The sequence below is a fragment of the Drosophila elegans genome, unplaced genomic scaffold, assembly GCF_018152505.1.
Source record: "Drosophila elegans isolate 14027-0461.03 unplaced genomic scaffold, ASM1815250v1 contig_814, whole genome shotgun sequence".
Taxonomy (NCBI): domain Eukaryota; kingdom Metazoa; phylum Arthropoda; class Insecta; order Diptera; family Drosophilidae; genus Drosophila; species Drosophila elegans.
In genome coordinates, this window is record NW_024546167.1 from 3188058 (window position 1) to 3204188 (window position 16131).

The 16131-nt window shown below is 34.1% G+C and overlaps 5 protein-coding genes across 5 annotated transcripts; 2 read left to right on the forward strand and 3 right to left on the reverse strand.

The window, feature by feature from the left end:
* Positions 1 to 181: 181 nt before the first annotated feature.
* Positions 182 to 5102, reverse strand: LOC108141959 (insulin receptor substrate 1). The gene is made up of 9 exons (XM_017265601.1): positions 4963 to 5102; positions 3790 to 4174; positions 3551 to 3731; positions 3360 to 3491; positions 2590 to 2777; positions 2242 to 2491; positions 2064 to 2149; positions 1813 to 1990; positions 182 to 1752 (listed from the first exon to the last, which is right to left on the reverse strand). The coding sequence occupies exons 2-9, from the start codon at positions 4154 to 4156 to the stop codon at positions 306 to 308; spliced, it is 2829 nt and encodes a 942-aa protein (XP_017121090.1). The 5' UTR covers positions 4157 to 4174; positions 4963 to 5102; the 3' UTR covers positions 182 to 305.
* Positions 5103 to 5562: 460 nt separating this feature from the next.
* Positions 5563 to 8978, reverse strand: LOC108142018 (stress-activated protein kinase JNK). Its single transcript, XM_017265692.2, has 7 exons — positions 8739 to 8978; positions 7532 to 7699; positions 6913 to 7042; positions 6658 to 6855; positions 6268 to 6532; positions 5918 to 6201; positions 5563 to 5836 (listed from the first exon to the last, which is right to left on the reverse strand). Exons 2-7 carry the CDS (start codon positions 7645 to 7647, stop codon positions 5708 to 5710), a joined length of 1122 nt encoding a protein of 373 aa, XP_017121181.1. The 5' UTR covers positions 7648 to 7699; positions 8739 to 8978; the 3' UTR covers positions 5563 to 5707.
* Positions 8979 to 9200: 222 nt separating this feature from the next.
* Positions 9201 to 10075, forward strand: LOC108142019 (phospholipid phosphatase 6). The gene is made up of 2 exons (XM_017265694.2): positions 9201 to 9323; positions 9381 to 10075. The coding sequence occupies exons 1-2, from the start codon at positions 9315 to 9317 to the stop codon at positions 9984 to 9986; spliced, it is 615 nt and encodes a 204-aa protein (XP_017121183.1). The 5' UTR covers positions 9201 to 9314; the 3' UTR covers positions 9987 to 10075.
* Positions 10076 to 10353: 278 nt separating this feature from the next.
* On the forward strand, positions 10354 to 13767 carry LOC108142071 (tyrosine-protein kinase transmembrane receptor Ror). The gene is made up of 8 exons (XM_017265757.2): positions 10354 to 10658; positions 10888 to 11040; positions 11095 to 11691; positions 11890 to 12106; positions 12493 to 12697; positions 12754 to 13201; positions 13270 to 13402; positions 13459 to 13767. Exons 1-8 carry the CDS (start codon positions 10561 to 10563, stop codon positions 13675 to 13677), a joined length of 2070 nt encoding a protein of 689 aa, XP_017121246.1. The 5' UTR covers positions 10354 to 10560; the 3' UTR covers positions 13678 to 13767.
* Positions 13768 to 13873: 106 nt separating this feature from the next.
* LOC108142072 (FUN14 domain-containing protein 2) lies at positions 13874 to 15797 on the reverse strand. Its single transcript, XM_017265758.2, has 3 exons — positions 15639 to 15797; positions 14289 to 14481; positions 13874 to 14155 (listed from the first exon to the last, which is right to left on the reverse strand). Exons 1-3 carry the CDS (start codon positions 15731 to 15733, stop codon positions 13973 to 13975), a joined length of 471 nt encoding a protein of 156 aa, XP_017121247.1. The 5' UTR covers positions 15734 to 15797; the 3' UTR covers positions 13874 to 13972.
* Between the last annotated feature and the right edge of the window lie 334 nt (positions 15798 to 16131).

The window sequence follows — 16131 nt, forward strand, 5'->3', positions numbered from 1 at the left end:
AATAACGAAAAACAAAGCACTACATATTAATACTGACAAAAACATTTTTGTGATGACGACAGTTTAGTATCGGCAGCCATAGGTAAAAAGTCGTCCGCTCTGCTGGATTTCAAACATAATCATGATCGGTCTCTTTATAGATATTCTGTAGATCTTCAATAAAAAGTCACAAAACAAAATATTATAATTTAAATAAAATTTATTTATTAGCATCCAAAATTGTAAGCTTTGCTTGTCAGAGAATATTTACAATAAATGTACAATATTAAACAAATCATATACATATAGTCATAAACTTTAAAACTTTACGTATTAAATATGTTTGATGAGGAGGAAGATGAGTCTGATTGATCAAAGTCAATTTTCGCATAAGTATTTCCGTCTTCCGGGCATGCAGACACTGGCGGAGATTCACGCGAACCTCTCTTTGTGTATTTTGCTGGATTTTGGCCGCTACAATGGGGAAGATCTAGGCTTGCGTAGTGAAGCTCCGGCTGGGATATGCGTGAAGAAGATCTTGAGGGGAAATTCAAATCTTTAATTTGGAGAATGTTCGGTTGTGTACTTGAATCTATGCTTTTCGAGTCCAATGTTTTTGAATAGATATTGAATTTGGTGACTGAGCTGGTAGCATTATCGTGAATCGTATTTACACTTTCTGTATGTCTATGCTGTCGTTCTAAAATATCTTTGAGAATACCCTTTTGGTATAGCTTTGATGAGGTAAGGGAACTGTCGCTTTTTATTTGAAGAATTTTGTAGCCAACTTCGTTAGATTTTGTAAATTCATTCGATTTATCCTTAATTTGTGTATAGTCATCACTACTAATTGAATGTACCAATTTCTTTTCCTCATGGCAACCTATATTCAAATTGTTGTTCTCAATTATTTTTTCTTCCACATTGTTTTGTTTATCGCTTTGCACGGTTAAGGTTTCACGGTTAATGTCGTTTTGTGGATATACATCAAGGTTATTACTTTCTATGGTTGTCGTTTCTAAACTAATAGGCTTTTCATTTAAAGGGGAATTAGGCTTTTTTTCGTCGCATTCGGTTTGTTCTCTCCATTTCTCAGTAGCAATGTTGTATGTACTCATTTTATTAACATCGTGTACTGGTATTTCGGCGTTGTCTTTTAGCTTGAGCTTTTCTATTTTACTTGGAAGGCAAATCGTACTGGGAATATATGCATTACCAACTGGTTTCATTTCTAGGTATCCACCCTCAGAACTGCTTGCAATATTATTCATTTTGGTTCCATTGAATATGTCTTTCTGACTTGTGGCGTGCAAAGTTAAACTCGAACTGTCGTTTCTGTTGTTTGTGGGGAAAACATTTTCAATGTTTTTGGGAATTTCAATATTTTTGATGAACTTCTGCTTTTCCAAATTGGTTGCTTGTGAAAAGTCAATTTCCATTAAGTCACTCATTCGGTCTGGGTTTATCTGATTCTTCAGACTCAAGAGTGGAGCACTTGTAGATTTCTTTTCTCGACTTGCACTTGTTCCGCAGTTTGATCCTTCCTTTGTAATGCTACTATGACTTCTATTCGTCCCGAACTCATGTTTATTATCCTCTACAAGTACAACTCGTTGCAAGTCGCACCGCGGTATCTTGGACTTGGAGCCAACCGAGTATGCTCGTACACGATTCGAATTTTGTCCCGTATCATTTAAGTATCCTAGGCGTTTGTTCAACTTTAAATGCTCAACTTTATTTCCTATTGAATAAGCACGAATAGGACGACCACATCTGCAAAAACAAAAAAATTTCGTTTACATCAGTTTGCTAATCTGAAAAGTGTATACTTACTGATTATCAGAATCTAGATCAAAGTCCTTAGCAAGTTTTTCGGATGTGTGCTCAGGAAAGTCAAAATGCAAGTTTGCATCTTCTGAGCTTTGCAACTCAACCTTCTCTTTTTCATGCATAGCATCACCAAATATGCTCGGTTTAATGGGTGTCATCGGTATGTAGTTTGGGTCACTTTCTATAATCATAAATAAAAAAACAAGACGTTAGATGCCTTGTATTGTGTATTATACTTCGAATAGTTGCATTACCACTTTGTTCGTTGCCTTTGCTAAATTCCGCACTTGCGAAGTCATCAATGTTTTCCTCAGGAATGGCCGTTTTTGATGATCGGGTGCTGAAAAATTGATTTTGTTAAATTGTTTTTTAAATTTCTTTAAACGTTTCAACTGGAACTATTTTATATGTTAACTGGAATCAATAACTTACTTTAAACGGTAGTGGCTAAAACTTCCATTATCATCGGAATCATCGATACTAATTGACGATTCAGATTCTGAGCATCTCGGTGGCATGGTGAATGTTGGACTATTACTGTGTTTGTTAGTTGAGTGCGGACGGATACCAGAAATAGTGTTGGATCTAAGGCCATGATTGGATCCAAAGTATGTTTGATTACTGGACTCGCTTAGTGTTCCATTTCTAGTTGGTAAACTATCGCACCTCTCCCTTCCGAAGCCTAAAATGGAAAAATTATATATTATTTTTAAACAACTCTTATAAATTTACATATGTTAATCATTTTATGATTTCGTTATTTTTTTTATTGGTACTTACTGTAATTATGGGGAGAACTGCAATTCCTCAGTTCGAGTGAGTTTTGGCGATTTTGAATAACGTTTATCGGTTTAGAAGCTTCGTTTGCAGATGAGGATCGCTTCCTCATAGGTTCATGGCTAATATCAGGTCTGGCTTGATAAACATTTATTAAATTCGTGTTGGACTCTGTTTTGGCTGACATAGCGCTGTAAATACAAAAACATAAAATTAAAATTAACAAGGGAAAAGAAATGAATAGCATTCAAACACCCAGATAAATATGTCTAAAGCCTTTTTCTAAATTTTGTATTAACCGACGCCGTCAACCGAACATTTTAAGGCTTGCTTTTTCCTCTTCTATTTTTACAATTTCAATTAGTAATTGTACAAGATTGGTAAAGCTGTACTGAGTCGATCGGGCTTTGATACGACTTATTTATTAGATAATTGAATTATCTTTGATAACGATAATTTTAGAAACAAATTGTTTTACATCTTTTAATATCATTGGTTATTAGTCATAAAATTTACTTTAAAAACATTTTTTTTGTCCCCTAACTGATGTCTCTAATACTGTGCAACTTTGTAAGAGTTCTAGGCTATAACCGCAATGTTGATACTGGTTTCTGAGAGTAATCATCGAAACTAGTAAACGTGAGATAAGCTAGAAAAAAAATTTCGATTGTTACATTTTCTATGTTGCCCTGCCTAATGTAACCCTAATAATACAATGTAATTTCTATAAAACCTATAACCTAGTCTAGTCGTATGATATAATTACCAATTACCTTAATATCGTATTGTGCATATTTGTAGCAATGGCTGCATTATCCGTTTCCATCCACAGCTCGCCAGATCCTAGGACACTCTGACGGCCGAGTTCCATGTAGAAAATACATTGAGGGGATGCATGGCCGCATCTGGAATTATACATTTTGCTTACAGTTCTTAACAAAATAGACTGCTTTTTATAACTTACCGCCTTATCGTTGTTAAAAGAATTTCAATGCTAGCGAGTCGATCATCGCCATTAGCAGTCTTTTCCGGTCCTATACATACGAACGTCAGGGATTTTGAAGTAAGGCAGCAGTGATACGTTCCAGTGATTCCCACTTTCTCCGACATTCCCTTCTTTTGAATAACAACTTGCCAAACTTGGTCTATAAGGAGAAAATGTTGCATTAACTGATTGAGAGTAGCTATTATTGTTTAGCTTACCATAAGCTGAATATACTTGGCCATTCATATTGGCTATATTTCTTTGTAGAAACAATAGTTTATCCAACCATTTGCGTAAATCATTTTCGCTTTCGAGGACGATTCCAAAGCCGCCTTCTCTCGAGGATAGCACAATGACAAATCTGTGCTTGGTGTCCAAACGACGGTTTATGTTGAAACAATTCTTCAGGTAGATAACTCTTTTTGGTTCTGCCCTCTGCAGGAACTTTTTTTCGGTATCGTAGTATTCCAAACGGGCCGAGGAATTGCATGTTTCCTCGTACAATACGAAGAATTTCTTTTTCATGGTCTTTAACTTTTTGTGGTAGCCGCTCAAAACCATTCCATCATCCGATATTGAGGCCATGATTTCAGAATTTAAATCCTGAAATACAAAAGACACTTCAGTATAAAACAACATATATATGTTAGAGATATTTCCATCATTTTTGTATTGATTTAATGGGCAAATTTTGCTTTCACTTTCTGGGGCCGTGATTGATGTACATATGTACATACATATTTATAAGACAACTCGTAGTTAATTTACACACCTAAGTATCATTTTTGCAGAGTTCGTTTTTCAAATTATTAATAAATATTATACACAAGTATCTGGCCCGACACACACTATTTCTAATCACCGGAACAATAGATAGATTTTTACAAAACAATCACGCCAAAAACATTTGCAATGTCGCGTTGCCAAAAGTCCTTGCAGTCTGTCAACATCATACGTCACATCAAAATACGCAATTACGTCGTTTATGTCAATAGTTCCAGTGCAACTTATGCGGCGACAGATTAGAATGAAAATCAAAATCAAATGTAAGCGATGGAATTCATAATTGGCTTACTGTACACTTTGTTTATTTCAGTTTCTGCGCAATGCATTAAGATAACCATTGCTAGATGCTGATTTTATTATACATATACGTATGCGCGTATGTTTGTACATATTTTGTTTTATAGATGAGCATCATAAATATATATGTATATATATCTGAGGAATTCTAATACATCTTACATACATATGTATCTACGAGTTATTTTTCTCTGTAGGCATGTATGCACAAACAAATATACATATGGCACTCTAGTGGTATCATTTACAAACGCACATGGATATGGGAAATAATACCCAAACGGATATTTAACTAAGGAAACTATTACCTAAAGCGTCTTGCTGCTTGGGTCACTAAGATTTCCAATATCAGGGTTTACAAGTAATCCTCTTGATACATTTAGGATTTGTATTATTATTGTTCACCAACGCAATTCTTTATTATCAAACCCACATTTATTCGGGATGACACTTTGCAGTTATCGTTATCGCAGCTTAGGAAAAAAATGGTATGCGGCAACTATCGGAACTATCGCATTAATCGAATACATTTAGTGAACGTTCATGTAAAATATTTCTTTCAAAATGCATTATTCATAGTTAGCGTTGATGTAAGATTATTATAAGGAAACTAAAATTTAAAGATTCTGTTGTAAGGAATTTCTGTTATCAAAATTCTTAGAATTTAATATTCTGAGCATTTTATTACTTTATTAAAAAAAACTGGTAATTAATAATTATATATAATTATCATTTGATATATATTTTAACAAAGATCAAAACAATAAAATAAAAAACTTTTTAATGTTGTGCAAGCCGATTTCGTAAGTATATGATTTTTAAAATCTTTGCGGGTCCTTTGCCAGTAACGGTCTAAAAGAATCTCTCGATGACTTAATAATTGACAATAATTAAAAAGTTACAGGTTTTTGTGTATTGATTTTATTTTTTAATGGTTACTATATTTTTAAATACAATTTGAATATTTTATTTGTTGTAATAATTTAACAATACATGCCGTATTGTTGGTAAGCTTTAGTTTTTGTGACTGACTAAGGAGGAAAAAGTCGTTCTCTACCGCGTTCTATTATTTGTGTTATTATGTGCTTCATAGTCCATGACTTCCTCATAAATTAGCTCCTTCCATTGCTCCACAGTATGCTCTCGCTCGTCTACACTATGATCATATGGCTCCGGAGCGGGCTAAAAAATGAAATGGAAAGCGAATATTAAATTTAAGCGAGGTTTTTGTAATTCCGTCGTTTTATATTTATATATACTTACAGCATCCACTTCTTCAGCATCATACCAGACGTTGATATATTCATGCTTCAAAGCTTCGTCCACAGATATCCGCTGCTCTGGATCAATGACTAGCATTTTACTAAGAAGATTTCTAGCGTCAGAAGCCTTCCTGCGGCTATTCTGATTATTATCATTGGGGAACAACCCATCGGGGAAAAGTCTATCAAATGAGTATCCAGTGTATCTAGGACGATTTTCCACATAGTTTCGGACGGTTGGCTGTAACCGCTGCATAAATGAGGGAGATGGAGTACCTAATTGCTCTGAAACGAAAAATAATAAACACTCTTTTAAGCAAGAATCAATTAGGATTTATATTGGTAATTTACCAATGATTTTATTCCACTGATCTATATGATCCGTTCCAGGAAACAGTACGCCACCCCTTATCATTTCTCCCATAATGCACCCCACGGACCATATATCCACATTCTCTGTGTAGCCCATTCCCAAAATGACCTCTGGAGCCCGGTAGTATCGGGTGACCACATAGGGAGTCATCATGAAGGTAGTCCCTGCAGTACGTGCCAGACCGAAGTCTAAAATTTTTAGAGTGCAGTCTGCCTTTACAACTATATTGGATGGTTTTAAGTCCTGTAAATAAAATAAAAGCAATTTATTTATTGTTGCTCTTCGGCAAATATACGACCTATTTATTTGAACTGCTATTTTGATAATTAATGTTTTGTCAAAAAAGTAGTTCCAATAATATACTGTACTCTGTGAATTATTCCAGCTGAGTGTAAATGTTTTATTCCACACAACATTTGGTAAAGCAAATAAGACATCCTGTCGTGATCCAAATCCATTTGAATAACTTGGCAGAGATTAGCATCCATCAGCTCCATGACAAGGTAAACATCCTGAAACTCTTCCAAGTTCCTTTGCGGAGTGAAAGCATTTAGCAATCCAATTATCTAATGACAAAAGTTATTTAATAACAAACTGCGTTTCTAAGCCGAGATTTTAATTACGTTTTTATGGTTGACAAGCTTCATTAGCTTAAATTCCCTATATGCTCTCTTAGCATGGGTTACATTTTGGAATGGTCGAGACAGTTTTTTAATCGCCACATTTTGCTCGGTGATAGTATCGTAAGCAGCGCTATAAAATATTTAGAAATGTTTGTATAAATTAGCTACTCATTTATTTTGAGCTTAAAAATTTACTTATCTGTTAGAAGAATTAATAAACTTTAAACTTACTGTTTCTTAAAATTGTCTTGTTAAAATGACATGAACTTTTGGAGACTAAGTAGAAATGTTTTGGGTATTCCCGAAACGACTGAATCTCAACAGAGTGGCTGGGTTTGCTTTTCAGCAGGTGAGAGATTCAGACGTTTCGGGAATACTCAAGTTGTCAATAAAACAATTTTCCATATTTTTACTTATCCAACAAAAAAGAAGAAATGTTTGTGTAATTTTTTATTAAAATAATAATAAAAAGATGGATAACTCAAAATTGTTTTAACAAACTTTGCAATCACTAGATATTTTTCTAACAACCCTAATTAAACCGTTTTAAAAATGGTCTTAGAGTACCAGTACAATGAGGTAACATTTATAATTTAAAATCAATATATAGGCAACTCACCATACGATTCCTTGGGCACCAGATCCTATAGGCCTTAAATTAATGTACCGACTATGAATGGTAAAGTTGGTATCTCCCACTTCCACGGTGTAGTGTTGCTGATTACAAGCTGTCATTTTATACTGTTTTTATTTATTACTTTTAGTTGAAAGCAAGGAGCATATCGGCCTTTAGTGGAAAGAGAAAATAAGATAAATCAATAAAAACACAACTTCAATAAGATATATAAGTATTTTATACATGTAAGTAGAAGCAGAAAGATACAAATGGTTGTTTCTAAAGAGGTGGAGGCAGTTTTCATAAAATTTTGTAAGAGATTAGGGGGTAGAAAAACATTAACTTCACTGGCCTTATTCGGGCAAAATGTTATGGACATTAAATGGGTCTGTTGTCGCGAAGGGTGAATAGGGGAGGCCAGACGATTTTGTTGGATAGTGTGGTTTGACTTTATTCTTATACTCGATGAGCTTATGAAACGTATGAAAAAGGAATGTAATAAGATTTTGATTAAAAATTAGTCAAAAAAGATACAATTGCATAACGCAACACCTATTTTAACCGAATGTGACTGACCATCCTTCATTGATAACGATTGAAATGTTTTTCGGATATTGCAAAGTATTTCATAAAAACACCAATCATATAATCTATTCAATCCGCTTATCCATTCCGTAGTTTAAGTGTCTAGCGGCACGCACAGAAAAAAATGATTTAAAATCGATAAGTCGGCTTAAACATAAAAGCACGGAATGTTGGACCACTGCGATGTATGTACATAAGTTCATATGTATGCATGCCTGTCTAAATATGTACACACACACACACAATTTGTGAACAGTTGTAAACTTCTTCCAGTATACAGATGTATGTAACATGTAAACTACAAATGTGGATCGATAATTTACAAAAAATGTTCAAATGTCCTTTTAAATAGAATCTATTGATTAGATTCATACATTGAAAATGCCGTCGTTTGTATTTAAGATAATATAGCGGTCTTTGGGTAGTGTCAATATGTAAACGTTGGATACTTGCGCATACATAGGTACATACACTTTGGGAAGTTGAGTTTTTATGTTAAATATCAATAATTTCTTCATCACAGGCACAACTGCCATTTATTTCAATCGATTATTGCACGTTTTGCTGGACAGTGTTTAGGGCTCGGTGTCTTATGTGGATGGAATGTAATAGAATATTTATTTACCATTTACCGCAGAGAATTGACCGATTTTCTTGTGAAAATAAAAAAAATCGATTTTTTACTTATTTTATTCTATACACTGGGCACTCAAAGTCGCAGACATTTTAAAATTGATTGATTTTATAGAAATATTAGAAACAACTATCTTCGGCACTTTCGCATGAGAATAATTGTACATGGATACAATACAATATACGAAAATCTATTGGAATATTCGATCACAACAAAGTTATTTAAATCGGTGTGACCAGATTGTACTAGGGTTAAATGGGCAAGCGATTACCATCAACCAGACTGACTTCTTTAAAATGGTAAAAAAAAGATGGTAAATGTTTAATCTCTTTGAATAGAATGAGTATTAACAGAAAAAAATCAAATACAGTTGAAGAAAATGCACTTTAAATTAGAAGCACTCAAATTAAACAAGAGGAGAAGGCTGCCGGTTTTAGTGTTCTGTTTTACCGTTCCATTTGATGAAAGTGTTTTGCAACGATGTATCGACTATTAATCGAACGTCGAATGACAAATCAGCACTGTCATAACTAATGATAAATAAAAACAATAGAAACATTTTGCGATATGAAGACGGTTGGTTTTTGTGATGATTCACAAACTGATAAGTGCTAATTGCTACCTTTTTTTCAGTCATCACCAACACTAAAATATCTCTTGGAGAAGGATGTGCAGGTGTCGAAACATTTTGTTGTTGCCGTGTCCAACCTGTCTTTCTTTAAATCCCTGCGTATACACAGCAGATTCCTAGAAATATCCTGCGATGGAATCGCCTGGTTTGTCTCATGGATTGCGTTTATATGGTTGCTCAGCTCGAAGGGCTTGTATCAAATGCAAGTCAATATGCTGTTGGGGCTAATACTAGACGTTGTTGTTGTGGCTGTATTGAAAGCGCTAGTTCGGCGAAGAAGGCCGGTTGCCAGCAAGGATATGCTTACCATCGGACCCGACAAGTTCAGTTTTCCCTCGGGCCACGCCTCCAGAGCATTCTATGTGCTTTTCTTCTTCACAAAGCTGTATCCCCTTCATATTATATTCCTGCTACCGGTCACAGCGTGGGCCGTAAGCGTCGCCATCTCTCGACTTGTCCTCCAACGTCATTATGTTTTGGATATTTGCGCTGGAGCAGTCATCGGAATTCTGGAAGGATTAATCATTGGCTTGCTTTGGGTCAGTGAGGAAACGGCCTTCAGCATTGTTGGCTTTCTTTCGGAGGAAAACGTTGACACCGCGGAGTAACCAAAATTGAAAAAATATTCTCAAAAGCAATAGATAACTAAATCATTACTTATGCTTTTACCAAATACATTGTTAATAGTACATAAAAACATTGTTTGCCATTTTTGTTACAAATATGAACACAGAAAAAGTTTTTGGGGCCGGAACTGTTTAACAATTATATTAAATGATATTTATTTTTATCAATTAGGATTGTTTCTGTTCGAGGTGTTTTAAAATAAAATTAAAAATAAGTCGTGTAAAGCAAAATGAATTAAATTTATACATTATTTAATGATTTTTTGTCTACCTTAAATTGTATATAAATCAGTTTGTCACAACATATATATTTGAAATTATATATTTTAGATTTGTATACTTCAATTTCTTTGTCTTGAATATATGCAGTACAAAATATATCGATTCATCGATAAGAAGTCAACAACCCCAATCGCTGCCATGAAGGGATGAAAATTTGTATGTTGCAAGTTTTCGCGAAAGGATAAATACAAAAATATTTTCAGGACAGTCGGCATGTCAATTGGATTATTGAAATAACAAAAAGAAACATATTGAAAGTCAGGGATTTTGGAATATGGACACAATATCGTCATTTATTCTGCGTTTTTTGCTCCTACTTTTATTAAAATGGAAGGATGTGGGGAGCCATAATGTGGACTCACGAATATACGGGTAGGTATTTACTGACAAAAACTAAAACACAAGAAACTTTTATTGCTTGTTTGAGTGCCTTAAATTTCCTTTTAAATCAGGTGTTAATATTTTTTTTTAAATGAATATAAACCATAGAATTTAAAAGGTTTTAAGTTATTTCTTCTCAGTTTTTAAAGTAAAAAGTAAATTTAATATCTATTTTACTACTTAAACATTGTTCAAATGTAATATTGTTATTGTTTTTCAGGTTTCAGCAGTCATCAGGGATTTGTCATATTTACAATGGCACTATTTGTCGAGATGTTTTGAGCAATGCCCATGTTTTTGTATCCCCCAATCTCACCATGAACGACTTGGAGGAGCGATTAAAAGCCGCATATGGCGTAATAAAGGAATCCAAGTAAATACTACCATTTAACACAATTCAAACTGATTCTAATTGCTTCCTTTTCAGAGATATGAATGCGAATTGTCGCATGTATGCTTTGCCCAGTTTATGTTTCAGTTCTATGCCGATTTGCAGAACTCCTGAACGCACGAATTTATTGTACTTTGCCAACGTGGCTACAAACGCAAAACAGTATAAAAATGCCAATGTCACAATTCGCCGAAAGAGAACAAAAACCAAAGATATTAAAAACATCAACATTTTTAAGAAGAAATCCACCATCTATGAAGATGTGTTCAGCACTGATATTTCGAGTAAATACCCACCAACCAGAGAGTCTGAAAACCTAAAACGCATTTGCCGGGAGGAGTGCGAACTCCTAGAAAACGAGCTTTGTCAGAAGGAGTACGCAATCGCCAAACGGCATCCAGTCATCGGAATGGTTGGAGTCGAGGACTGTCAAAAGTTGCCCCAACACAAGGACTGCCTGTCCTTGGGCATAACCATTGAGGTGGATAAAACGGAGAACTGTTACTGGGAGGACGGATCGAGCTATAGAGGAGTTTCGAACGTGTCCGCCTCCGGAAAGCCGTGCTTAAGATGGTCTTGGTTAATGAAAGAAATCTCCGATTTTCCCGAGCTCATCGGTCAGAACTATTGCAGGTAATTGTCTGGGTCTGAAAGCATCCAATTTAAGATCTTAGACGAAGGAAAAGAAACAGATCTTTAAAGCTTTATATTTCCAATTTAAATAGTTATCAGATCATAATACACAAAGTATAAAAACGTTATTTCGTTTTCTAGCAAAATATTATATATATGACATTTAATTCAATTACTTTTTACAATTAATTTTTTTAGAAATCCAGGCAGTGTGGAAAACAGCCCTTGGTGTTTTGTGGATTCTTCGCGTGAGCGCATAATAGAAATTTGTGATATTCCAAAATGTGCAGATAAAATTTGGATTGCCATTGTCGGAACTACCGCAGCCACCATTTTAATTTTTATAGTCATTTTTGCAGTAATACTTTTCAAGAGGAGAACTATCATGCACTATGGTATGAGGAATATTCATAACGTAAGTATTAACTTGGGCCTTTAATCATAGCTTACACTTTTAAACTAAAAAGACAATTTACTCCAAAATAAAAAGTTTCGTTTTACGGAGTCCCTGATTTACAAAATGACATAAAAAATTATGTTTATTAACATTACTACTTAAAAAAAATGAATTATTGTATTATAAGCATTACTTTTATAAAAAAAGTTAATGTTTTTATAAATCATTAATTTTTTTGGAAAGTATTACCTTATTAAGCATAACTTAAATTTATAATAAAGAAATGAGCTTTAAGTAGCATTGATTAAAGCTAATGATACTAAAAATTTGTTAGAAAGTAATGCTAATTTTTCTAATGAGTACCTTTTAATCCTTTGAGTCATAACATACTAAATTTGTTTCAGATCAATACACCCAGCGCCGATAAAAACATTTACGGGAATTCACAGCTAAATAATGCTCAAGATGTTGGCAGAGGCAACATAGGCAATTTATCCGATCATGTTGCTCTGAACTCTAAGCTTATAGAAAGGAACACCCTCCTAAGAATATCTCATTTTACTCTGCAAGATGTTGAGTTCTTGGAAGAACTGGGCGAAGGAGCTTTTGGTACGTAACTTCAGTTTAAAGGAGGGAATATAATGTTTAGTCATTTATCACTTTAGGTAAAGTGTACAAGGGACAGCTTTTGCAGCCAAACAAAAGCACAATTACAGTTGCCATTAAGGCTTTGAAAGAAAACGCCTCAGTGAAAACCCAGCAGGACTTTAAGCGAGAAATCGAGCTAATATCGGACCTAAAGCATCAGAATATAGTGTGCATTTTGGGAGTGGTCCTGAACAAAGAACCCTACTGTATGCTGTTTGAGTATATGGCCAATGGAGACCTGCACGAGTTTCTCATATCAAACTCACCCACCGAAGGCAAATCCCTGTCGCAACTGGAATTTCTGCAAATAGCTCTGCAAATCAGCGAGGGAATGCAGTACCTATCCGCCCATCATTATGTTCATCGCGACTTGGCAGCTCGAAACTGTCTGGTAAACGAGGGTTTGGTAGTCAAAATATCAGACTTTGGACTATCCAGAGATATTTACAGCTCAGATTATTATCGGTAAGATTGTGATTTAAGTGGTTATATCTAGAGATGTTTATGTACTGACAATTGCAATGTTATTTCAGCGTTCAGTCAAAGTCGCTGTTACCTGTACGATGGATGCCCTCAGAGTCGATATTGTATGGAAAGTTCACCACGGAGAGCGATGTATGGTCATTTGGAGTGGTTCTTTGGGAAATCTACAGCTACGGAATGCAGGTAAAGTAATTGAAATTCCATCTAAATTCTCAAAATCTAAGCTTATCAATTTACAGCCATATTACGGATATAGTAACCAGGAAGTGATTAACCTTATTCGTTCACGGCAACTTCTATCCGCTCCGGAAAACTGCCCCACCGCAGTTTATTCCCTTATGATCGAGTGCTGGCATGAGCAATCAGTTAAACGTCCCACATTCACAGATATTTCGAACCGTCTAAAAACTTGGCACGAGGGCCACTTTAAAGCCAGTAATCCAGAAATGTGCGCTTAGGCTTTTACACACACATATGTATTTTCAACGAATGGACTGTAACATAAGTAGACTTAAGAATTTAATAAAATAAAAAATCTTAAAAATCTACGATACTATTTATGTCTTTAAAATCAGTGGGTCTGTTCTTAATATATTATTAATTACAGAAAAAATGTTTAAATAAATTAATTTAAATAACAAAAACCAATTGCCGTTCCTTTATATTATTTTTTTTTTTTGTAACTTTATTTAGTGAGATTTGTTCGTAATAACCATATGGTATTTAAATGTTTTTGTGCCATTGACAATTAAATTATCCAGTTGCAATTCCAAGGGCAACGCCCCCGAAAAATGATGCCAAAAATATGTGCAGATCGTTTACTTTCGGGCCCTGTTCGTCGCCAATTAGTTTGGTATACCACTTGGACACTTTCTTGCTGTTTCTAGTTAACAGGCTTTCCGCCCTATCCAGTTGGTTGTCGACATATCTTTCGGTCTGGAAATACATGGGTAACAACGCCAAAATGTAGGAATTTTTCAAAAAATATTCAGAAAATTCTTCCGACCGTATTCCAATTCATTTTCGGTTGGAAGAGATTTCTTTAGCTCCTTGGAATCTAAACGCTTACCTTATCTTTCCAGTTTTTCTCACGACCTAAAGAAGATTCCACTTTGTCGGCCAGCTTATCAACGGTCTTATCCAACTTTGACCAATTTATTTTAATAAGTCCTTCTTGGTGTGCAATTTCAAGTAAAATAATGCTGCCGCCGACAGCAAAAGCTGCAAATTTGCCAACCTTCATTGTTGTGAATCCTGTGGCCCTAAAAGTACATGAAAATGTTGGCAACATTTTTACAAAATTAACACGGAACATAAAATTTAAGTTTTTTAAGGTATCATAAAACTAATTAATTAACCTGATTTTTTTTAGCTGTAAAGCGCTTTTAATACACCACTGAATTAAAAAAAAAAGTTGCCGGCTTGAACCACGGGAACGTCTTTGGAATATGCCGTCTAAGCTAAAATCTCTAAATTGAAAATTTCTCTTAACTTAAAATATATTTTATATGAATAAAAATTTTAATTTCTCTTGGAATCTTCAATATTCTGAATGGTTTAAGTTGGCTTTAAGGAATATCTCTAAGAACTTAATTGGATTTCTTATAGCAATAAAAGCTCAATTTTGGTTAGTACCTTTTTGTTCCAATTTTTAAATAAGTCATGGCAAGGATTACCTTGGGTTGTGTTACAAATTTAAATTTAATTGTATTATGCATTTCTTTTGTTTCAATTCAATTCAATTCAATTCCCGATCGTTTTAAAAGTGGACATAAAAGATCTCACTTATTTGTCTGTAGGTTAAAAAAAAATATTAATAATTTAAGAAGAAATTTAATTTCAGTAAAATTTAAATAAAAACTGAGTTTTCATTTTTTAAGGACATGGTCAAATAGTTCAAGCCGGGAACATTTTTCTGTAATGAAACAACAACAATAATTAGCTTTTTAGAGTTACCTGTTCTTCATAATTAAAAAGGGCACAAAACACCGAATTTTCATATTCTTAGCTATACCGCGTAACTTTTAGCTAATGAAATATATGTTTGTATAGAAGAGTTTACCTGTGTTAGAACACAATAAATTAAAATGAAGACAAAAAAAGAATGAAATTTCTTGTGTTTTATTTTTAATAAACCCACAAGACCGTCTTAATTCAACTGAAACCGCCCAGGAATGTAGTATTTAATCAGTTTTTTCCTTGTAATGCAAAAAAAAACACATTTTTATCCAAAAAAAAAAACAAAAACAAATAGTAACTGACTTAAATGTAGTATTCTGGGGAATAAGGGAAATACCCCGTTGCGATATTCTCAATTTAAGCAACTTAAGTATGCAATAACATCTTATGTACTGCAAATATCAGAGATTTCGCATTGATTAAACTCGGCTGTGCTTCTATGAAATGATATAACACATACCATCCTGAAGTGACTCCAATTAACATTTGCGAATAGGCCGAACGCTGACCAATATCACTAAAAACTTTTTTTAAAAATTCCGAGTAGTTACTCATTTTTAAAATTAGATATTGTCGGTGAGATGCGTAATCCTGAGACTGAACGTCGAATTTACACAATAATATATATGCGCCAAGATAGCATCAATTTAGACATACATTTACGAATCTTTGTAAATTGGAACACGGAGACGAAACAATATTTTTTGACGATATTTTAGAAAAGTAAATCAGAATATAACATTAGCCTCTTATAAGGACGTCAAACAGATCTGCAACATACAGCTTAAGCCGCATTATTTCATAATGCTTATCAATAAAATGAGAATTTAATGTACATTTATACCCTTTATCCTTAATAAGAGTGTAACAAATCAAAACGGAAGGAGAAAAATTATATTATTTAATTTTATGTATCTAAGAATAAAAAAAAACCGCATAAAAATCGTTCGTAG